The sequence below is a fragment of the Dipodomys merriami genome, unplaced genomic scaffold (assembly GCF_024711535.1).
Source record: "Dipodomys merriami isolate MVZ:Mamm:240054 unplaced genomic scaffold, mDipMer1.0.p SCAF_9, whole genome shotgun sequence".
NCBI lineage: Eukaryota > Metazoa > Chordata > Mammalia > Rodentia > Heteromyidae > Dipodomys > Dipodomys merriami.
Genome location: NW_027206512.1, coordinates 13185828 through 13209819, shown reverse-complemented (window position 1 = coordinate 13209819; position 23992 = coordinate 13185828). Strand labels below are relative to the sequence as shown.

The window sequence follows — 23992 nt, the reverse complement described above, 5'->3', positions numbered from 1 at the left end:
CCCTATCCAGAATGCTTGCAATCTAAGTGTTTCAGATTTCAGAAAATTTCAATTTTAGAGTATCTGCAAACCCTTTACTGATTAAACATTTCTAATCCGAGAATCTGAAATTTAAAATGCTAATTTTTTGACCATTATATTGGCACTCAAAATGGATTAAGTTCTGAGCATTTGGAGTTTTGATTAACTTATGGTAACATTTTTTTTTTTTTTTTTTGGGTCCAGTCGTGGGACCTGAACTCTGGGCTTGGGTGCTGTCCCTCAGCTCTTCAGCTCAAGGCTAGCACTCTACCACTTGAGCCACAGCGCCATTTCTGGCTTTTTTTTTTTTTTCTTTTCTGCTTATGTGGTGCTGAGGAATCGAACCCAGGGCCTCATGCATGCAAGGCAAGCGCTCTACCACTGAGCCACCTTCCCAGCCCTATGGTAACAGTTTCTGATTCAGAATTTTCCTTAATTCTTGGTTTCTTTAACTCTCTTCTGAATACTATAGTATGGAACTGTAACATTTGTTACAATGACAAGACTGTATATTCATAGTTTTCTTCATAGTCTTTTAGCTCAAGTGTCTATTGTGTATTGTGAAAAATAACATAGTTCAAATCTTGACACAGTAACTTCTTTAGGACCGCAGAGCCCCTCCTTTCTATTCTAGTTTAATAAGGTGCACTGAACAGGCCAATCATATGACTCTAATAAGTTGTTTAAATGAGTACTAAAGGTCAGCCTACAATTAAGGTTCTAACTTTAAAATTATTCCTACAAAATATATACATGCACGCACACACCCTCTAAAGCTTCCTTGCAAAGTAGGTATAGTCACAAGTGCCAATGCTTACCTTTACTGTGCTAACCAGCTGTCCATCAAGGTAGAGGGCTGCAGTGCTGTTTTTCAGCATGCCTTTGCTCATCACCAGAACCAGATGATGCCACTGCCCCTCGACTATAAGCTCTCCACATCGAAAGCGAGCACAGCATGGGAGAATCTCATAAAAAGAAGATTCTTCACTAAAATCATCAACTAAAGGGGAACGATGAAAAAATGTTTATCAATTATCATCTCTATTCTGACAATTATTTACATTTAGATTAGCTGCTTTTAATGTTATGTTAAAAAGAAAATGATACAAATGAACTATCCTATTTATTCAATAACCACATATGTAGCCAGAAGTAATACGTAGTGTATGTTTGTTTGCATCTGCTCAGGGGTATCCTTATAACCAAACAGATATACTAGGTAATGAGTAAAAAATAAGACAGACAATGAAGTTATCATAAAAAATTAAAAATACAGGTCGACACCCAAACTAAACAAGTAGAAATACGTTAAACTGAAATTCTGCAGGTCAAAGGAAATAATTAGCACAAAAAAGGCAACTTATGAAATGAAATTTAAAAAGTATGTGCAAACCATATATAGACAACTCAAACAGTGAAGAGGGCTAGGGGCATGGCTCAAGTGGAAGAGAGCCTTCCTTGCAAATGCAAAGCATTGAGTTCAACCCCCAATACTAAGAAAACCAAAACCAAACAAAAAACAAATAAATTTGAATAGACAGATACTTTAAAAGATGCTCAACACCACCAATCAAAGAAAATGAGACCAAACTTGAAAGAGATACGAACTCATACTTGTCAAGGCAATTGTTATGAAATAGAAAACAAAGGACTGACTATGACTCTAGTAGTAAATAAAGCTCCTGCCTAGCAAGCATGAGACCTTGGATTCAAATTCCAGTATCACAAAACAATAGCAACAAAAATCAGAATCTCTGTTCCCTGTTGGTGGAAATGCAAGATACTACAACCACTATAGAAACCAATGTAGAAGGGCTAGTACATGCCTATGATCCAAGCACTCGGGAGGCCAAGGTAGATGCATTTCCACTTAGAGGCCAGCCTGTGCCAAACAGCAAGACCCTGTTTCAAAAAACCAAAACAAAAAAAAAAAATCACAACAAACAAACATTCTGGAGATTCCTCAACAAACTGAAAATAGAACTGCCATGTGAAGCAGTAATTCCAAAGCTGGACAGTTTTCCAACAAAGCTGTCATTATGATCCCAAATATTACATTGCTCCTCTGACCAGTAGATGAAGAGAAAAAGAATATGTGGCATAGACATACTATAGCATACTATTCAGTATTTTTAAAAGGCATAAGATAATATGTGACCACAAGGGTGAACCTTTATGGCCTTATGCTAGGTGAAAGAAATCATTTATATAAAAGTACAGACTCATGTTTCCACTTATATAAGCTTCCCAAAGTAGTCAAACTGTGGGAATGGAATGTTAGCTGCCAAGGACTGCGGGAAAGAAGAAATGCAGAAATACAAATCAAATCAATAAACATAAAAATCTCAGTCAAGCAAGATGATAAGCTCTGTACTATACAATACTGTACTTATACAAAGTTAACAGTATTGTAAGAAAACACAAAGTGAAACCTCAATGAGATCTTATCTGATGTAGGCACCTGAAGTATAAAAAGAGCAGGCATTTGCTGCTCATTTTTTAGCTGTACTGCCCAGAACCCTTACTGACACCAGCTGGCAGAGAGGATGTGGTGCAAGTCATAGCTAATCCAACTTTCTGCTTCCACAGATAACCTGTCTCATATACATGAAGATATTCTCATCTGCTAACTTACAAAATCACTTTCTAACTGGTCTAGCTTCTCACTACCGTCTGGTATGTCGCTAGACATATGTTGACAAGAAATAATGGGTTTATACTATTTTAATATTAATTTTAAGCTAATAAAAGTAACTTACTATATTTTTTAGTGGTTCTGGGAATCAAACCCACATGCTACATAACTGAGCCACATCCCCATTCCTTCTATCTGAGTATTCACAGGGGCAAGGCAGCAGTGAGAAAGTTAATATTAAAAACTCACTAAGACAAACAAGAGCTAATGAACAAAGCAGACCACGCATTTCTTCAATACAAAGGAATACAATATACTTGAAAACAGAATTTAAATTACATGGAAAAGGAACAAGTAAAATACTGATTTCTACTTACAGAATATTAATGTATTTGTCTATACTGAAATGCCAAGGTTATATATCTTAAAATGAAAATTCAGAATATATTTCTGTTGATAAGTTAAGACTATTATATGGGTAGAATCTTATCAATAATGTTAAAATGGGATAACCAGATAGAAAATTAGGGCCAAAGAATTCTGAAAGCTCTTGAGTTATGGACCATGAGATGTGGGTAAGAAGGTAAACAATTGGGCTAAAGGGATAGTACAGTTATTGAGACACAAATTGATGATTGTTTTTCCCCATGAAGAACAGATTCAATCTAAAATCCAAAGGTGAACCTTGAGTGAACATTATTTTTAAGGGAAAGATTCAAGAGAAATCTACTAAAGGAGACTACAAAAGAGAAGTTAGAGGGGCTGGGAAGGTGGCTCAGTGGTAGAGCGCTTGCCTTGCATGCATGAGGCCCTGGGTTCGATTCCTCAGCACCACATAAGCAAAAAGAAAAAAGCCGGAAGTGGCACTGTGCTCAAGTGGTAGAGCGCTAGTCTTGAGCTGAAGAACTAAGGGACAGCGCCAAGGCCCAGAGAGTTCAGGCCCCATGACTGGAACCCAAAAAAAATTTTTTTTAAATAAAGAGAAGTTAGAGAAGTTGTGAAAAGAACATTCTGGATATCCCTGAATGCAAGGCTAGAGATAGCTGATTTCTTTCTTTTTTTGTGGGGGTGGTGGTGTACTGAGCCTTCACAGTCAATGTTTGCTTGACTGAGCTATGCTTCGAGCCCATTTCTGAGAAAAATCTTTGCTTTTCTGCCAGGGTGCTTATTTGAACCAGAATTCTCTTACGCTATGCTTCCTGCTATAGATGGGACGATAGACATAATGCAGTTTCCATGAACTTTTTGTCCAGTCTAGCCTCAAACCTCGATCTTTCTGATCTTAATCTCCCAAATAACTAAGATTACATACATGATCTACTATGCCTCAGTTTAGAGATAGTTTTAATAAGAAGTCAACAGAACCAAACAGCACTAATGGCTTGTGTATTGTTTTAATATTTGGGATCAAATCTAGGGCTTCCTTCATACTGGTAAGCACTCTACTACTGAGCTAGATCATCAGTCTCAATAAGGGGAATTTTAAAGTAATGACTACATTGATATTTAGCTCTATGCTAGGCACAATCATGAATTCCAAGAAATTTTACAATCTAACTGAAAAGCTAAATATTTGTGTTTAATTAAATATTCATAATTAAAATTTATTATAATATTAGCCATGTCAATATATTATTTCACTTTTTAATTAAAAAATGAAAATAGATGATAAAAGTACATTTTTTACAGATGTTTATAGTTAAAGCAGAGAAAACTGAGTAAACTGAGATTTGTATTTTATGTTATTTATGTCATTTGGGAAGGTCTTCTGAATGCCTTGAGTTTGAAATTGTATTGGAATAGGTAATTATAACTGTATAATTGTATAAATTAAATCTTGATTTTAACTGATTAAGTTTCAAGCAACTGAAATGTTAACAATTACACAATTTAGCACAGATGGTAGGCAGGTGCTCAATGAATTCATAGTCAATAACAATCTTTATCAAAAATATGTCAAACAAGCAAGCTGCTTTCCTAGCAAAAACTCGATTATTGGCAAGGGGAGCTGAGTCTTCATTAGGCTTTTTTTGCTCCATTCTTTTTAAAGACTCATAAAAGTCCCTTAAAATTCACTTGTAAACAATAGTCAAGTCCTAAGATAAACCAACGTAGTTGGAAAAAAAATTACCAGCTGGACCTTAAAATTGATTGGAATTATTACTTGTAAAATCAAAAGAAGAAAACAGAAAAAGACAAGTACTGACCATAATTTTGAAGTAACTCTTCTTTAGTAGATACAATCAATGATCGGTCTTTTGCTGACAGAACTACAGCCAGGCACACGAAATGCTGCTCAGACGAATTTGCTCGGCGCACAACTGTGAGGAGTCGGACTGGATGGTTATTAGGAGGAGAACTAAAGTGTTCAATGCAAAACCAGCTAGAGTAGCTTAGTCCAGATGGAGGAGGAAAGAATCTTTCACCTAAAGAGAAAAATAATATGAAAGATTTTACTTGGCTCAAATTTACATTAAAAAAATGAGGTCCTTGAAAGGATATAACCACTAAATAAAGCATCTACAGAAAAAAAAAAAAAAAAAAAGAGAAAAGCAGAAAGTAGTATTTACCAGAACCAAGGCCACTGACCACAGCCCCATCAGTAAGTCCTGTTGTGACCGCATTGTTGGTGGGAGCATTATGAGGGGCCAAACTGGGCAGAAACAGGCAGCTAATAAAGAAAAGACAACATATGTTACCAATCAACTCTCTCAAAATCATGGACACAAACAGGGAAACAACAGGGTACTATGTAATGGGACTCAAGAGATGAAAAACTTACATGATAAAGCTGCATGTCTAGCAAAGCCTTTCACATTAAGGAGAGTATTAAGTAATAGGTTAAAAAAAATCAGGGGCTGGGAAGGTGGCTCAGTGGTAGAGTGCTTGCCTTGCATGCATGAGACCCTGGGTTCGATTCCTCAGCACCACATAAGCAGAAAAAGCTGGAAGTGGCACTGTGGCTCAAGAGGTAGAGTGCTAGCCTTGAGCTGAAGAGCTGAGGGACAGTGCCCAGGCCGAGTTCAGGCCCCACGGCAAAAAAAAAAAAAAAAAAAAAAAAAAAAAAAAATCATTAATAGTATAATTTTAAGTGTAAATTCTTAAAGAATTAAGGTCTAATTTGCATAACTAAAATGAGCAAACTTATCAAAACTCAATTAAAACATCAGAACAGGATTGTTCATGCTGATATACCTCTAGAATCTCAGCTACCTAGAAAGTAGGACTACCTAGAAAGGAGGACTGATCTGAGGCCAGCCCAAGAAAAGTTAGCTAGGTCTTATTTTGAAAAAAAACCAGGGGTAACAGCACATACCTAGGGTCCCAGCAAATCACGAGGTAGAGATAGAACTGCCAGTCAAGGACAGTCTAAGTACGGTTAATGTGAAACCCTATTTGAAAAACTAACTAAAAAGCAAAAGTAGGGAAGATATGCCTAGCATTCATGAGACCTTGAGTTCAATTTCAATACTACAAAGAAACAAAAAAACATTAGTGCTAAGAAAAATCTCCCTTGTGCGCTTTTCCCCCTGATTTGATTATTATAGCATAGTTTATAGATATTAGACAGGATACTATTATCATCTAGTATATAGTGTGGTTACAAATTATATACAACATAGAATAGCTCTGACTAGTCTCAAACATCTAGTGTCTTATAATGACTCATGACAATATTTTAAAGTACAAATACAACTGATTTGTTAAAGACGAACTCCACTGTACAACTATTTAAACATAATAAAATATATAAATAAAACACAAACACAAAATTAGAACAACACATAAGAATCCTATAGATAAACAGTATACAAATAGTATCTATTAGCATTCTCATAGACTGTGTTAACCCATATTTACATTAAAAAGAGATGTCAACAAGAACCACATAAACTTTGCAACCTAATTATTAGATCTATTAGTACTTGCATCTATTTTGCAGCTACAATATCTATAGAACTCTGTTACTTCTGCTACTATAGTATCTAATGTCATTTAAATCAATCTCAGTATCTATTGTCACTGGATATTTATGTAAAAGATAACTTGAGGGACAAATAATGATAAAACCTAATGAGAGTTTTTAATCGCATGTTAGTTTACATATCACTTGTACATATATATTCACTATATCAAGAGCCAGGAAATTTCCTGGAAAGAATCAAGTGACAAAAATTCATGCTTTGGGGGCTGGCAGCTCTCTATCATGATTATACAACTCTGTCATTCTAGCACGAGGGAAGTCACAGAAAATACACACACAAATAAGTGAGCCAGGTTCCAATAAACCTTCATAAACAATACATCTTACAATTCTTTTTCTTGTTATTTGTGGAATAGGATCCCACTATGAGGCCAAGAAGGCCTAGAATTCATGCTCCTCCTGCCTCCATCTCCCTAGTTCTGGGTTTACAGATATATACTCCATGCTTGACTAAGCTTAACAAAGCATTCAACAATAACAGATCCGGCTCGTGGGCCTTACATTACTGACTCTATTTTTTATCAATTTATTTATTGTAATAAAATTAAAAGGACTTTTTAAATAGTGAGCTCAAAGAAGCATAATCATTTGAAAACATAGAATAGTGATAGACCATAATGTACTTTAATGGGGTAGATTTAAAACTAAAGATGCATTTGCAAAGTTGAGTATGAGACATAAAGTAATAGAGGAAGGCTTGGCTGGATTGCAATGTCCTTACCCAAACCCTTCAAGAGATGTGTCAAATTCAACAAAGGCTGGAGTAACTGATGACCCATGAAGTCTGATGTCATGTGGGGTTGTCATGGAGACCAAACACTTCACCCTAGTCAAGGGTACAGTACTTCCTTCTGCAGATTTTACCAGGCTTTTACTTATCCGATAATGGTTATCTTCATGGAAGCTAAAAACATTATCAGAACCCAGACCTTCCAGGGAAGTGATCATGCTACCTGCAAGGTAAAAGAAAATTTCTTTGAAAAAAATAACAGGCAAAATTTTAAACTAAACTTAATAGGACTGACTCATTATTGCACACTACATCTAATTTCAATATACAATAATTTTTTTCAAATATCAAGGCCATTTACCTGGTGTTAATGTACTAAATGTTCCTCTTAAAGCTAAAATAGCTGTGTTTCTTTTTTCACCTAATATCAAAGTAATGTGCACAATGTGGGCATGTTAGAAACCACAGAGGCTAGCAGGAACAAAAATCACCACTTAAGCCACTATTACATTGTAACTGAATTATAAACCTCAGTTAATGGTTTATAGACCAGGTAATACTTTTATTCCACAAAACTCCTTTTATTATTTTTTTTAAAAGAAAGCACAATCTTGTAGAAGCATTATAACAGAAACAAGTCATCTTTCTTATGGAAAAATGTCAGAAAAAAAACAGCAACAACTTATTTTCAACATCCTCTCCCCAGTTTTAATTCTTCTCTTAGAAATATAGGAATTAAATAAGAAATCACAAAAGTAGTTAAGGACAGGAATTAAATATGCAATCACAAAAGTAGCTAAATTTTAGTACTCTAACCTGTACACAAATGGGAACAATTTCAAGAGTACAAAGACATATTTTAAACAAATTTTCCAGTAATCCATCACGAATACAATGGTGCAACATCCTTCAATGTTCCTGTTCCCATGAACAACACATCCTTAAACTTTCTGCTTCTAGGATCACCATTCCTCCCATGAGCCTCCTCCCCTAGTTCACGGTAGAAACCACCCGGATTCACTGTTTCCTCAGCTTGGGCCTATATTCCTTGGTGCAAAATGTTATTTTTGTCAGTTTCTCTAGTTTCCCACTCCTGGCTGTTTCTGTGGAAGATATCCTAAGAATAATAATCCAACTCCTTGGTCAAGGAAACAAAGGCTAATTGAGAAGGCAAAGAAATTACAGATCCTATGAAGAAGGTGTTCCCTGTCTATGCCAAGGGCCAGTCTAGCATTCATTCCCCTGACATCACCAGTCATTCCTTCTCAGTCCTCATACTCCTGTAGGTAGTTAATTCACCTAAGTGTATATGTACATCCATTTAAGTAAAAAAAAACCCTTTCATTATTTTCTTTTTGAAATATATTCATCTGCCACATGCTTTTTATTAATAAAACTAACCAATAGAGCAAATGTTGAAAGTGAACTTACTTCTCATCTCTGGTTCATAACTCAATGAGCTTGGCTTGTGGACCCTGTATTGTTTGAGCAATTTTTTGTCCCAGGCACCACAATTTAAAGGACTTGCCAAACGTAAAAACTCCCTAAAGAAAAAACAAAGCAAAATTATTTCAAAGAAAATATCTTAGAAATCAAGCAACACAAAAGGGGGAATTGATTAATTATAATAGACTAGTTAAAATACAAAAGAAACCAAATCAAGATTATTTCTTACGAGTCTCCATATACCTATGTATCTCCAACATAATTTGCAACATAAATTTTTCAGAAGTTAATAAAAATGCCTAAGTGCCCCATATCCAGCATATGTAACATTGACGACCTTATGCCGAAACCTAGGTATTTTCTTATATTCTGCATCTCAGAAGTATACTGATTCCTCCTTTTAGCTTTCCACATTAGAAAATCAGAAAATCCTGTTTCTATTTCCAAAAATTATCTCAAATCTGTTGGCTTATTTCCATTTCTCATAACAGTCCAGTCTAATCACATTTTTGTATTCCTGAAACAGTCTGAGTTACCTTTTGTGACTCTAATCTTGTACCAACTCAGTCCATTCGTTAGTATTCACATCTTTTAAAAATAACCATTATTCAATGTCCTTTGCTTTCATAACACATTGCAATGGTTTTCCTTTCCTGGTAGATTAAAAGCCTAACTCACCAAGGAGCCTGGCACACAATAGCATGCCTAGAATGTTGTTTCCTAAGTCTTTACCTTCCTTGTTCCCAGATTCCCATCCATAAATTCTGCTCCAGGAATGCAAATTTCCTACGAATACAGTGTACCTTCCTTTCTGGAACCATCACATTTGTGACCCTCAGTTTTGAGAATGTCCTTTTTTCACTTTTTAATCTACCCAAACTTCCTTCCACACTTTATGTCTAATCTGTCCTTACCTCCACAAAGCTGCTTTTGAGCCACCCTCTCTAAGAAGTCTGGGTAAACCCTATTAACACTGTTATTACATAAATGAATATACAATATTCTCATTTCTTAAATAACTGACTTTATTCTCTTTTTTTAAATCCTTTCTAGGTTTATTATGGTTGCTATTTATATGCTGTATCTGTCTCTTTTCTTTCAGGTTCTATTTGTACTTTAAAAAATGTTTTATTATTAACTACACTTTTTAAAAAAAAAAAAAAAAAAACAATGCTTCTGCCGGGCACCGGTGCCTCATGCCTGTAATCCTAGCTACTCAGCAGGCTGAGATCTGAGGATCACGGTTCGAAGCCAGCCTGGGCAGGAAAGTCAGTGAAACACTTATCTCCAATTACCAGAAAACCGGAAGTGGCCCTGTGGCTCAAGTGGTAGAGTGCTTGCCTTGAGCTGAAGAATGCAGGGACAGCACCCAAGCCCAGAATTCAAACCACGACCAACCAAAAAAAAAAAAAAAAAGCTTCCTTTTTCTGCTCACCAATGTTTCCCCACTGACTGGCAAAGAGTTTTAAAAATAATTTTCATCTAATCAGAAAATGATATTAAACAATTTTCTATATCTATAATTTCAACTAAATAAGCTTCTTCTGTTCTTATTCCAAGCATTAAAATGAGTACAGAATATTATAAAAAGCCAAAATCTAAGATCTGTTGAATATATCCTACTAGAGCAAGATTCCATGGTATTCTGTCCATTATGGCATCATGAAAAAAATTATTCCTCTCTAGTTTCAATTCAGATAACAGAAATGTTTTAAAAGTCAGATTTAATTAGCCAATTATTCAAATATATACACAAGTAATTTATAAACTATATCTTGTAAGTAGCAAGGCTTTTTCTTTCAGAGAATTCATTCTCTGTGAGAACTGAGCATATCTAAATGGCAGTTGTTCATTGCTTATTCTGTCTAACTACACAGTCCAAGTGATTTCGTCAGGCAAAACACTAGTACTAAATATGATAAAGTCTTTTTATGTCTCTGACTCTACTTTTAAAGTAGTAGATTAGCAAGAATGAGGGAAAATACCAATGCTACTTTCAAAGCCTCAGGACTATGAAGATATAGATGATGGACGAAGTGAATCGAACTGTCTCTTTTATCTTGGTATTATCAAGGCTTAGCATACTGCCAATACAACACTTCGACAAAGTTTTTCTTAATCCACAACCTGTCTTAAAAATCACAAATAGGGGCTCGGAAGGTGGCTCAGAGGTAGAATGTTTGCCTTACATATATGAGGCCCTGGGTTCAATTCCTCAGCACCACATAAGCAGAAAAGGCCGGAAGTGGTGCTGTGGCTTAAGTGGTAGAAAGTGCTTGCCTTGAGCTGAAGAGCTGAGGGGCAGCACCCATGCCTCATGGCCAGCAAAAAAACAAAACCAAAAAAAAAACAACAAAAAACAAACAAAAAAATCACAAAGGAAGTGATACTATGGCTCAAGAGGTATAGCTCTAGCTTTGATCACAAACAAGCTTAGGGACAGTGCTCAGGCTCTGAATTCAAGCCTCACAACTGACCTCCCCCTCCCCCACCCCCACCCCCACACCCCCTGCCAAAAAAAAAAAATCACAAAGCCAAGTGCCAATTGCCAATTACTTGGGAGGTTGAGAGCTGAGGACTGAGGTTACAAGCTAGCTAGGGCAGGAAATTCTTTGAGATTCTTATATCCAATTAACCACTAAAAAACCTGAAGTGGAGCTGTGATTCAAGTGATAGAACACTAGGCTTGAGAAAAAAGCTCAGGGACAGTACTGAGGCTGAATTCAAGCTGCAGCACCAGCACCAGCACCAATGAATGAATCAATGAATGAATGAATGAATAAGTAGATTTCAGACATTTAAAAGAAAGCTCTTAAAAGTTTTACCAAATAGCCGGGTGCTGGTGGCTCACTCCTGTAATCCTAGCTACTCAGGTGGCTGAGATCTGAGGATTGAGTTCAAAGCCAGACCGGCAGCAAAGTCTGTGAGACTCTTATCTCCAATTAACCACCAGAAAAATGGAAGTAGTGCTGTGGTTCAAGTGGTAGAGTGGTTGCCTTGAGCTAAAGAGCTCAGGGATAGCACCCAGGCCCAGAGTTCAAGCCCCATGACTGAGAGGAAACATAAAAGTTTTGCAAGATAAATAGTAAATAAAAAATAATCCAATAAAGAGAAGACCTTGTACTGAAGTCCCAAAACAATAAGATGTGAATATAGTTTTATAAAAGGAATCCAGAATCTAGGAGTGGTGGTGCATACCTATAATCCCAGTACTAGAGCAGCTGAGAAAGATTCTGAGTTTGATGCCTGTTAGAGCAACATAGTGAAACACTGTCTTAAAAACAATAAAATGCCAAGCATGATAATATATGCATTAAATCTATTTATTTTCCAGCAAAACACAGAAAATAAGTTTAAAAACTAGTAAGTTTTTCTTTCTAAAACATACAGCATTGTTTCTCTTGAATTTCTTTTTTAAAAAGATTATCATAAAATATTTCTTTCTTGAACTAGGAATGTGGTTCAATGGTAGAGAGCCTGACTTACATGTACATGGTCCTGGGTATGTTCCTTGGTATTACGAACTATAATATTTCTTGAATAGTTCACATGCTGTAGAATATTATTCAGCAATAAAAATGAACAAACTATTGATACACATAACAACTGTATATATCTCAAGCCATAAGTGGAAATTTCATATGTATATCACTCTAAAATGACAAATTTATACAGATGGAGAATAGAGAAGTGGTTTCTAAGAGTTTGAGATACTAGAAGGTAAAAGAATGGGTATGACAGTGAAGGGGCAGCACTAAGGAGACATTTGTGACATCCTGGATTGTGTGGGGATTAAATAAACACAAAGGGTTAGGTAAGGTGGTACACATCCATAATTCTGACACTCAGGAGGCTGAACCAGTAAAAGACAACCTAGACTATATAGCAAGACTGTCCCCCAGCCACCCCCCAAAAAAATATACACAGAAATCAAATAAGGGAATAAGCAGCATATGGAGATAAATAATAAGAGTATCAGTTTCTTTGTTTTGAGATGATACTACAGTTAAGTAAGATGCAACCACCTGAAGGGAACAGTGTGAAGGTGACAAGGAACCTCTACCTTCTATCTTCATACCTGTGAATATGTTATTACTTCCAAATAATATTTGCAAGCTTATTTTTAAGAGTTCTTACATATAACTATTTTAAATATAAAGTAGATATAAGTCCTATACCAACTGAATAAGAGTTGGGGAGGGAGATACTGACCTTTAAACTTAGGGCTTTATACTTGCTGGGCTGATATGGCGCTGTTAAGTCAAACCACCAGCCTTGTTTTTCACTGATTATTTTAGGGCAGGTTCTGCTTCTTGCCCATCTGCACTCCTGCACTATGGTCTACCTGCTACTGTAGGCTTCCACCACATACAGTTTCATGAACTTTTCTGGTGGCTGCCCTGAAATTGCGATCCTCCCAATCTCAGGCTCCCATGTACCTTGCAATGACAGACATGCGCCACTGTACCGATCTATGGACTGAGAGAGATCTCGCAAGTTTTTCTGTCCAGGCTGGCATCAAATTGGGAATCTCCTGCACTCAGACTCCCAAGTTGCTAGGATTACAGGTATGAGCTACCAGCGCCAACTAGATTCAAGCAGAACTATCCAGTGGATAGAAATGCTATTTATTAGTAAGTATGATTTTAGTAAGTACTCTTCGTTTTGATTGTTTTTGTCTACTCTGGTTGTTTTGGTCTTGTGTACAGATAATTGAATCTAGGTCCATGGAAATGAGAACCCTTTAGTCAAAAAGATCCAGGAATTGCATTACCAACTGTATCAAGAGTTGAAAAGGAATTTACTAACCTTAGCACCATGGGCTCCAGTGCCTGAGAGGCTAAGCGTTCAAACATCCGCTGAAGGGGAGGGTGCAGAGAGTGGTCCTCGTCAGCCAGCGCCGCACTGCACCTCTGCAATAGTCTCGCATGAAGACCAGCTTCACACATGACTTGTTGGTTTCTTTCTGTATGCACCAGGGATTGTAAGATATTTGCCACAGCAAGTTGAAGGTCCAAAGCGTGCTAAAGTCAACAAAGAAATCCAGGCCACCAAGGCTTTTTTAGTGATATAGGTGACAATTCTTTCTACATGAAGCATACTATGTGGATTAACTATGCAGTCTCTATGTGCTTCAAAAATACATTCAGACAGTCGGGCACCAGTGGCTCATGCCTGTACTCCTAGCTACTCAGAGGCTGAGATGTGAGGATCAAGGTTCAAAGCCAGCCAGGACAGGAAAGTCCATGAGACTTATCTCTAATAAAGCACTAGAAAACCAGAAGTGGTGCTGTGGCTCAAGTGGTAGAGCACTCGCCTTGAGCTGAAGAGCTAAGGGTCAGCATCCAGACCCAGAGTTCAAGCCCTACAACTGCAAAAAAAAAAAAAAAAAAGCCAAGCAGGAAAGTCCATGCAACTCTTATCTCCAATAAACCATGAGAAAACCGGAAGTGGTGCTGTGGCTCAAGTGGTACAGCACTCACTCTGAGCTAAAGAGCTCAGGGACAGGGCTCAGGCTCAGATTTCAAGCCTCACAACCAAAAAAAAAAAAGAAAGAAAAAAAAGAAACAAAAGAAAAAACCAAACATTCAGACAAATTAGGTAACCGGTTTACAGAGATCCAGCAACTTTAGAACACAGCTAAACAAAAATCCCTATTTTAATTTTGCTGGAAGCATACTCAGCTAGCTTCTACTGTCTTCCAATTCTTCTGGGTTCCATGACTAAATAACAAATAGTAGGTCTATTTTGTTGTTGGTGGTGTTTACCCATCCTGGGGCTTGAACTCAGGGCTTGAGCACTGTCCCTGAGCTTCTTTTGATCAAGGATAGCAATCAACCACTTGAGCCACAGTGCCACTTCCGGCTTTTTTTGTTTATGTGGTACTGAGGAATTGAACCCAGGGCATGCTAGGCAAGCTCTCTACCACTTAGCCATATTCCCACCAGTAGATCTGTTTTTATAGTGGGTTTGAAGTGTTTTTCAGAGGACAGGTACCTAGCTGAAAGGAGAATTCACATTTACACTTGTGATACTTTAGAGGCTACACAACATTTTAACACAGATAGCCAGCTGAATTCCAACTCATCCAAACTTCTGAGTGCTAAACATTAAAACAAATAACCTCAATGTATCATTACCAGTCTCTTTACTATATTGCTAATTAACAATTTTCACTGCTGAGCTGTACTGACAAGGGAAAACAGAATTACTCCGGCAACATAGGTGACCCAAAGTAATCTTGGTTGAATTCACACTGCAATAACAGAAGTAATCAAAAATAATCTTGGTTGAATTTACATTGTGATAACAGAAGTAACCAAAAGTAACCATGGTTGAATTTGCATTGCAATAAATGAATTATATTTTAAAACATGCATAGACATCATTTATATCAAAAAGTATGGCTTGGGGCTGGGAAGGTGGCTCAGTGGTAGAGCGCTTGCCTTGCATGTGTGAGGCCCTGGGTTCGATTCCTCAGCACCACAAAAAAAGCAAAAAGAAAAAAGCCAGAAGTGGTGCTGTGGCTCAAGTGGTAGAGTGCTAGCCTTGATCTGAAGAGCTGAGGGACAGCGCCCAGGCCCAGAGTTCAGGCCCCACGACTGGACCCCCCCCCCCCAAAAAAAAAGTATGGCTTAAAAAATTCCTATTTTTTTCTCTTGGCTACACTAGTATGTACTATCAAACAGTTCCATATCATTTCCTTACTGACTGTTCGCTTGCTCATGGAAATACACTTTTCTGTTCATTTATCACAGCTGAGAAGGAACTAAGGCAACCAGGCTTACTTCTGGCTGTGTCACGGACCCCACAGAGGCCAAGAGGTCCAGCATGGCTAGCATGGCACCAGGATGGATGATGACGGCATCAGAACTCTGCAGAGGTGAAGCTGTCCCATGGAGTTTCAGGTCAGCAACATTTTTCACAGGGTAAACAGGGGGAGTTGAGACAGAATGATATGCATGCCTATAAAGGAAAATAATTAGTTAGAATTTAACCTCAACCACATTCTCGGGTCAGTTTTTCATCTTCTTTTATTTTATTCACTAATATAAAAAAATCTTGAATTCGCGGATGAGTTATAAACCACCTTGAGATTGGGCTATTAGAAATGGTCTTTTATCAACTCTCATTAAGGCATATATAGATAATTTAACTATTAATTCTTGGCTTGTATGTGTTTTTACCATTTAGATAATGGCACCCGTGTCAAAGGATGTAAAGAATAAGTGAAATGAGTCATTCAAAGCTCTAGGAAAATGAGAGTTTGGAGAAAATCTGATCAAAATTCAAGTTAAATTAATTATCTCAATGAGATTGTTTTCTTTGGAAGTTACCCCCCACTCCTCTACTCTACCTCACACCCTGCTAATGAATGGTGTTTGAACTCAGGGCCTCTAGCTTGCTTGGTTTCCTTGCTCAGCTGGTGCTCTAGCACTTGAGCCACACTTCTGTCCAGCTTAAAAGCTGGTTATTTTTGAAATGGAATTTCAATGACTTTTCTGATGGGACTGGCTTTGAATCTCAATCCTGTGAATGTCAGCTCCCCGAGTAGAATTTTAGGCATATGCCACCAGTTCCCAGTTTGTCATGTATTCTGTCCTTTCTTCTGCCCCTAGGCAACACAATTAAGAACTGACAAGATTAAAGAGGCCTGCTCCATGAGTCAAAAGGTCTAGGTGCTGGTCAGCTATAGAGTAAGGGAACCAAGGATCAGGGAAGTCTTCTTTTGGTTACTGGGAACTATATTAATCTATTGTGTCTATCCAATACTACCAAAAATACTTACCACTATTTTTTCAGACTTGGAAGGCATATTTTATCCATCAAGTTTTTATGCGTTAGAAAGCCAAGGCACATTCTGAATGTGCATATTTCTTCTTGTCCATGGTCTTGCTTTTCTATTTCATACTACGTACTATTCATCTACAATTCATGAATCTGCACATTTTGCATCTTGGCAGTGAGAAACAGATGCTTGTGGCTACAGCCTATGGGAGCTTCTTGCTACAATGAGTCCATCTCAGCATAAACCATCTAATGCTGAGCTCCATCCTGGACAGCAGCTCCGTTTCAGCTCTCTGACACCAGAGCAGCTTGGGAAGCAGACGCTTTACATCTGTGAGTTAGGACCAGAGAACTGGAACTGCCATGATTTTAAAAAGTACCATTCGCTTCTTCACAGAGATTCTAGGAAAGTATTTAGTTTCACTTATAAAAAAAAAAATCGCATGGGCATTCCTAGCTAAATTTAAAAATCAGCCCATCTTCCAACTAATTCACGCCTTCAATTGCTATATATTCTGTCCATTTTCCTTCAGAAATATTTGATTTCTAAACTTAAGAGATTTACAAATGCTTATTGCATAGGTACTGTCCTCCTATGCTGATTCAATCTACCAAAAAAAAAAAAAAAAAGACTCCTAATTCTTCTGGAATGTAACTGGGCTCATAGGATTTCATAAAAGATATTTTCCTTACATTCAGAAAGTAACTCAAATTTGGGTAAACATAGATTCTAACTGTACATTTCACTTACAGGTTTTCCTTTCCATATGTATTACTAAATTCATCAGTTTAATCTAGATTAGAATTTAAATTATGACCACATCCAAGAAATACACTGTTATTTGTTGGAAACCAAATTCATACATAATTATACATAATTAATAGTATTAAAAATATTATATATATATAATTATTATATTATAGTAGCAAACTTTTAGAATCATATATAAAAATATTCTATAAAGGGTTGGCATGGTTTTCAAACTAGAAAAACACTGTAAAAATGTTATATAGCATTCATAAACTCAATTTAGTTGTACTGTAACAGGTATATGCCACACAAATTCTAATAAGTAATAGGCTATCACACATTCTTTTTACTTTTGCCAGTCCTGGGTTTGAACTCTGGGCCTGGGCACTGTTCCTGAGCTTTTCTGTTCAAACCTAGTGGTCTATCACTTAACTGCAGATCCACTTTTGGCTTTTTTTTAATGGTTAATTGGAGATAAGAGTCTCAAGAATAAGACCTAACCTTTTGTAAAGAGGATGAAAAGAGGATAGAGGATCAAATCTTAGTCAATTTTTATGTTGATTAAATTAAAAAACTATAGGTACTTATATTCAATATTCTTAAGGCTCATTTACCTCTTTTAGGAATAGGTAAGTCTTAAAATACAGAATCTGCTTTGTTTATCATCACATAGCTAAAGGCAATGAGTGATGGATTCCCTACTTACTCAAAAACTAGTACTTGCCATCTTCTCCAGGTCAGATCTATTTTGTACAGTGTTGATTTCTTTGTATTTTGTTTTCAGTTCCTCTAACTGAACATTATTCACTGATAATTCTGATTAATCCTACTAAATAACAAGAAAGGTCATGTGTGTTTTAGTTTTCCATATTTGAGGGAAGGAGGGAAAGAGGGAGAGAAGAAAGGAAGACAGGGAGGGAGGGTAGTTGTATGGTATAAATATACTAAACAACCCTAAATTCATGTAAGACTATTCTGAATTATGCCATGGCTAACTGTAACACACAGATTTTTTTTTTTTTGGTCAGTCGTGGGGCTTGAACTCTGGGCTTGGGCACTGTCCCTCAGCTCTTCAGCTCAAGGTGAGTGCTCTACCGCTTGAGCCACAGCACCACTTCCAGTTTTCTAGTGGTTTATTGGAGATCAGAGTCTCACGGACTTTCCTTCCCGGGCTGGCTTTGAACCCAGATCCTCAGATACTCAGATCTCCTGAGTAGCTAGGATTACAGGCGTGAGCCACTGGCACCCAGCTAACATACAGATTTTTAAAAAGCATGTCTTTCTAGATACCTAATGAGTATCACTATTCATTGCTACAGTAAGACTATATAGTAGTAGTAATTAGTGGTAATACTATTAAATAGTATTAGTAACAATATTAATATTAATAGCACTAGTTAGTAATAATACTATGACTAATAACATTATTATTAATAATATTATAAAATAGAGTCAACCCTCAGAATTTCCAGGACATTAGCTCCTAGTCTCTGCATAACAAAACTCCATGGAGGCTAAAGTCTCTTCTAGAAAATGGCAAAGTATTTGCATATGACCTAAAATATTTCTTTTATTTGGTCCTAGGGCTTGAATTCAGGGCCTTGGTATTGCCTCTGTTGTTTTTAGTGCTAGGCTAGAACTCTACCACTTGAGCCACAGCTCAAGTTCCAGGAGTCTCATGGACCTGCCTGAACTGGCTTCAAACAATGATCATCAGATCTCAGCCCTCTAAATAGGTAGGATGGTAGACACCAGTGGCTGGCTAGAATATTTCTTCAATAAATATACTTTATATCATTCCTAGGCTCGTTATAATACTTAAATTGACTGTAGATGCTATATAAAATAGTTGTTACACTATTGTTTAGAAAAGAGCAATGAGGAAAGTAGTATGTGCATGTTCAGAAGAAACATAATTTTGAAAAACATTATTTTCAAGTTTGAGGTTGTTTGAACCCACAGGACCAACATAAAGAATTGGCCATTATGTTGAAGTACACAATTATAATGAATACTTTTTTTTTTTTTTTGGTCGGTAGTGGGACTTGAACTCTGGGCCTGGGCGCTGTCCCTCAGCTCTTCAGCTCAAGGCAAGCGCTCTACCACTTGAGCTACAGCGCCACTTCCGGTTTTCTTGTGGTTTATTGGAGATAGGAGTCTCACAGTCTCTCCTGCCCGGGCTGGCTTTGAACCGCGATCCTCAGATCTCAGCCTCCTGAGTAGCTAGGATTACAGGCGTGAGCCACCAGCGCCCGGCTATAATGAATACTTTTAACACGTTAACTAAAATCATGTTCAAGCTTCAAAATTTGAGTAATAAGTAAGAGTCAAGCACAGTATTTTCAGGAGTGGGACATCTATGAAGGGGTTAAAGACTTGTAATTGCTTATGAGAAGCCAGAGGGAGGAAGAGTACTTGGTGCCAGCACACAGACTCTGATCACAGAAAGTGCAGGCTGAGAGAGAGCTTCAATGGATCTCAACTGTACTTTTATTCATCAACTTTTTGTCTTAATTCATAAACTTTATGTACGAGATAGCAAATACATGTAGAACAGACAAAAGTTAAGAACTGTGTTAGTATTTTTCTTTGCTTTTTTTCAAAGTTTAGCCTTGACCAGTCTGTTACAGCATCATATTTCAACTGGTTTAACCTGACTGAGAAAATGAACAATTCCTTGTAGTGCTGAGGTTCATTTTGCAGTAACAATAAAAGAAAAAAAAAAAACAACATTTAAAGTAAAGAGAAAATCTAGGAGGTAGCCTACTTAAAGAGATATGATGCCCTCAATTTTAACTATTTCTTTTTTGAACTCAGGGCTCTGTGCTTGCTAAGAACAAGCTTTACCACTGAGTCATGCCTCCAACCCTTTTTGCTCTGATTTTTCTGGATGGGAATCATTCTGCCAGGAGGGCATGGACCTTGGTCCTCCCGTTTATAGCTAGGTTGAAAGCATATCATCAACATATCCAGATTTTTAAGTTAAGATGGAGGTTTCATGAACTTCTTTGCTAGGACTGGCCTGGAGCCACTTTTCTCCCATCTCGACCTTCTGTGAAGCTAGGATGAAAGAAACATTCTACACTTCTCAGCTACTGGATGAAACTGGGACTCAGGAACTTTGTGCCTGGGCTGGCCTTGAACCATTATCCTGCTGATCTCTAACTCCAAAGTAGATAGGATTAGAAAAATATACCACAGTGTAAGGGTCTTACAATTTTTGTTTGTTTAGTTTGGCCTGGTTGGTCCTGGGGCTTTAAACTCAGGACCTGGGCACTGTCTCAGATTTTGTGTTCAAGGGTAGCATTCTACTTGAACCACAATTCCACTTCCAATTATTTGGTGGTTAACTGAAATCTTATGAACTTCTCTGCCCATGATGGTTTCAAACCTTGATCCTCAGATCTCAACCTCCTGAGTTGCTAGGATGACAGGTATGAGCCACCAGTACCTGATATATATCTCACTTATTTTTAATAAAAGATTTATTTACTCTAAATATAAAATGTATAGAATAAATAATAGAGATAAATACAAAGTTCTAAACAACATTCATAGTTTCATGTTTATTATCAAGCAAAATTAATAAATTTAAAATAAATTTTAAAAATTAAATTTAAAAAAGCAACTACACCATCATCAACAACAAAAACCCCTCATCTGGCTGAGTGAAGGTGGATGGCAGGTTACACGTGTAATTCCAGCTACCTGGAAGGCCGAAAGCATAAGGATTGAAATTTGAGACCAGCCTAGGCAGAAAGATTCTAACACTTTATCTCAAAAATTACCAGCAAAAAACAAACATGGAGGTAAATCTCAATTGCATGCTACCAGCCTAGTAATAATAAGCACAAAGTCCTGAATTCAAACCCCTGTACAAAAAAAAAAGCAAAACAAATGACAGCATAGGGAAAAAAACCACACAAAACAAGATGGACTCCTCTTATAAGATCAGTACCTTTTCCTCGACAAAGCTGGTGTCCCCCAAGGAGAGGGGAGAGAAGACTCACTTGTCAGGCAAGGAGGGATCTGTTCTGCACGACTATAGACAACAAAACAGGGTGGTTTAGAGAGGTTAGAAGAGAACAGCAGGTTGGCAGTTGGTTAGTTTCACAAGAAATGCCACTAAAAGTTTCCTAAAGGTCAGCCGACTGTCAGCAGGAGCAAGACCAAAACTACATGTACACTAAATGAAACATGCTTAAGGCTGATGCTTCTTCTATTAATGTTAACATTTAATGTTTGCTAAATAGTGTTGTATACCATGTTTGACAATGCAAACTATGAATGAAGGGTATTAACTAGAATAAGTAAAAGACAAGAGAAGTTAATCTAATTATACAAATGTACAAAGCTTATTCCTTGAACTCTACACAATCCCATGCTTCCCATAATAGATACTATTAAGAAACAAGGAATATCTCAGTGGGTATACATAGATAACCCATGGTACAGAACACAAAACATATTAAAAGCTCTAGTTACTTGCTCTATTTATTAGTGAAAAATATCAACAGGCCACTTGTTTCATAAAAACAAAAAACAAAACTATGGTTACTACTAAAAGTGATAACACTTGCAACAGATATATTAGCAGCATTATTCTATGACATTGTTTTCTAAGTGGAAACCTGATTATAAATAGAGTTGAAGCAATGCAAAAATGATTCAGGAAAAGTGGCTATCCTACATACTTCCTTAGAACTGTGTATTTCCATGACAGAACTTGACACAATGCACTGTAATTACTGTTTTCATATTAGCTGCTATAAGAAAGTAATGATCAAGGTTGTCTAGCTCAGGGCTGTAACCTTAGTAACTTTATGCACAATGATTTTGTACAGATGAGGCCTTTGTTAAGCACTTGCTTATTAAATGATTGAGTAAATGAAATAGACTCTTAAATGTGATAGTTGGAAGACATCTAATATATCACTTTTTAAGAACATACAGAAATACTATCTTCTCTGGAAATATGTGTAATTATACCCATATTCTCCTATTGATAACCAATATTATGAAATCCAGATGGACCTGATAGTTTTGAAGGCAAAGAAGAGAGCAATAGCAAATACCATCACTAAAGGCAAGTCATAAAACTATTTAAGTGAACCTGAATTCATAAATAAAACAGACTCCTTTACTGAAAAACTTAACACCAGAGAAGCATGTAATTCCCAAATAAAAGTAAATAGAAGATTCATTTGCTTTTGTTTTCCTGTGTTTTAACTTAGAATACAAATCTTAATGTTGAAATCATCCCGTGTGCTACCTTAAATGAGAATGCAGAGCAGAGCCATACCTGTCAAAAGAATCTGTTGCTACTTTGTAGAGATAAATAAAGAGTTTACTGCAGTGTCGCAAAGTGGGTGACACTGAATCCACTGAGGTCACGTCTTCCTCGAGTAGTCTCTGAAATGGCTGTGTGTTTGAGGGGAAGACATTCATGACGCTTATTTTTCTTAGGTCTGAGAAGCAGCCAAGAAATCGAACGGCATCTGCCAATTTCTCATACTGAATCTCAGTTTTGAAGAAATGAGAGTTGGCTGGCTCATAGCGCATTGCTGCAGTCAATGTGCAGAACACAGTGTGGAGAAGCTCAAACACTTGATTTTGGTTCACTTTCTCCCAGCCATTCTTCGGTGGAGAGCTTAAGGATCTTTCCATAGCAACGAGCAAGGATGTAATGTACACAAATCCTCCAACTTTCCTAAAAACTGTTCTGGAACGATGGCTTTCTCGAAGTACTGACAAAAGGGCCTACAGGGGATAAAACACGAACCATGACTTAAATTTAAAAAAAACAACTGAAACAAAAACTATGCATAAATGTCAAACATCTGATGTGAAGCTTTCTGTCATTTGCCTAGTGAGATGTATAAAGTACATCAAATACTTTGCTAGTTAACTAATGCCATAAAACGGGCAGGAGATATTTCCAGTTATCATTATATCCAAAGGCTAACTAAAAAACTCTACTTAGGTCTTTAATGGATAGTATCATCTACAAATTAAGTAATTAGACCCAAGCAAGTCTAATTCCTACTCATGCAGTTAATCATTACATTATAGACTGCAATTTGAATCTGTTTACATATACAATGACTTCTTTCCTTCATATTTAAGTATCTGAAAGAAAGGTATGTCTATTATTTAAAACACAACTTAACAATCTTACCAGTATTACCTGTGAACATCATTTTATGAACATAATTCACAGATTTCTAAGGATATTGCTATCTGAAGAATGGAAAAGCTATATATATATGCAGATATATACACACATATACATACATATACATGTGCGTATATACATATATGTGTGTATATCAACATTTTGAAATGTATGGCTTCAGAACTTATAAAGACATCACTGTATATAATTTATGCTTTAACTCATTTTTAAAAACAAAGTATACAAACTATGTATGTAATAAAATCTTAAAAACACTCTACAGCTAGGTGCCAGTGGCTCATATCTATAATCCTAGCTATTCAGAAGACTGAGACATGAGGATTGCAGTTTGAAGCCAGGCTGGGCAGAAAGTGTGTGATACCTTATCTGCAATAAATGACCAAAAACTTGGAACAGAGCTCAGGCTTAAGTGGTAAAGAACTAGCCTTGAGAAAAATAGC

The 23992-nt window shown here is 36.8% G+C and overlaps 1 protein-coding gene across 8 annotated transcripts in view; it reads right to left on the bottom strand.

The window, feature by feature from the left end:
* Positions 1-23992, bottom strand: part of Wdfy3 (WD repeat and FYVE domain containing 3) — a 272242-nt gene that overhangs the window by 107008 nt on the left and 141242 nt on the right. For 7 of the 8 annotated variants that reach the window (XM_070012519.1, XM_070012518.1, XM_070012515.1 and 4 more), the window contains 9 exons: positions 22659-23116; positions 21315-21398; positions 15606-15783; positions 13627-13841; positions 8803-8915; positions 7363-7594; positions 5227-5327; positions 4864-5082; positions 840-1021 (listed from right to left, as the gene is read on the bottom strand). In XM_070012519.1, coding sequence (XP_069868620.1) covers positions 840-1021; positions 4864-5082; positions 5227-5327; positions 7363-7594; positions 8803-8915; positions 13627-13841; positions 15606-15783; positions 21315-21398; positions 22659-23116 — 1782 coding nt within the window. The remainder of the gene's footprint in view (positions 1-839; positions 1022-4863; positions 5083-5226; positions 5328-7362; positions 7595-8802; positions 8916-13626; positions 13842-15605; positions 15784-21314; positions 21399-22658; positions 23117-23992) is intronic. The other variant, XM_070012516.1, reaches the window with a different exon arrangement.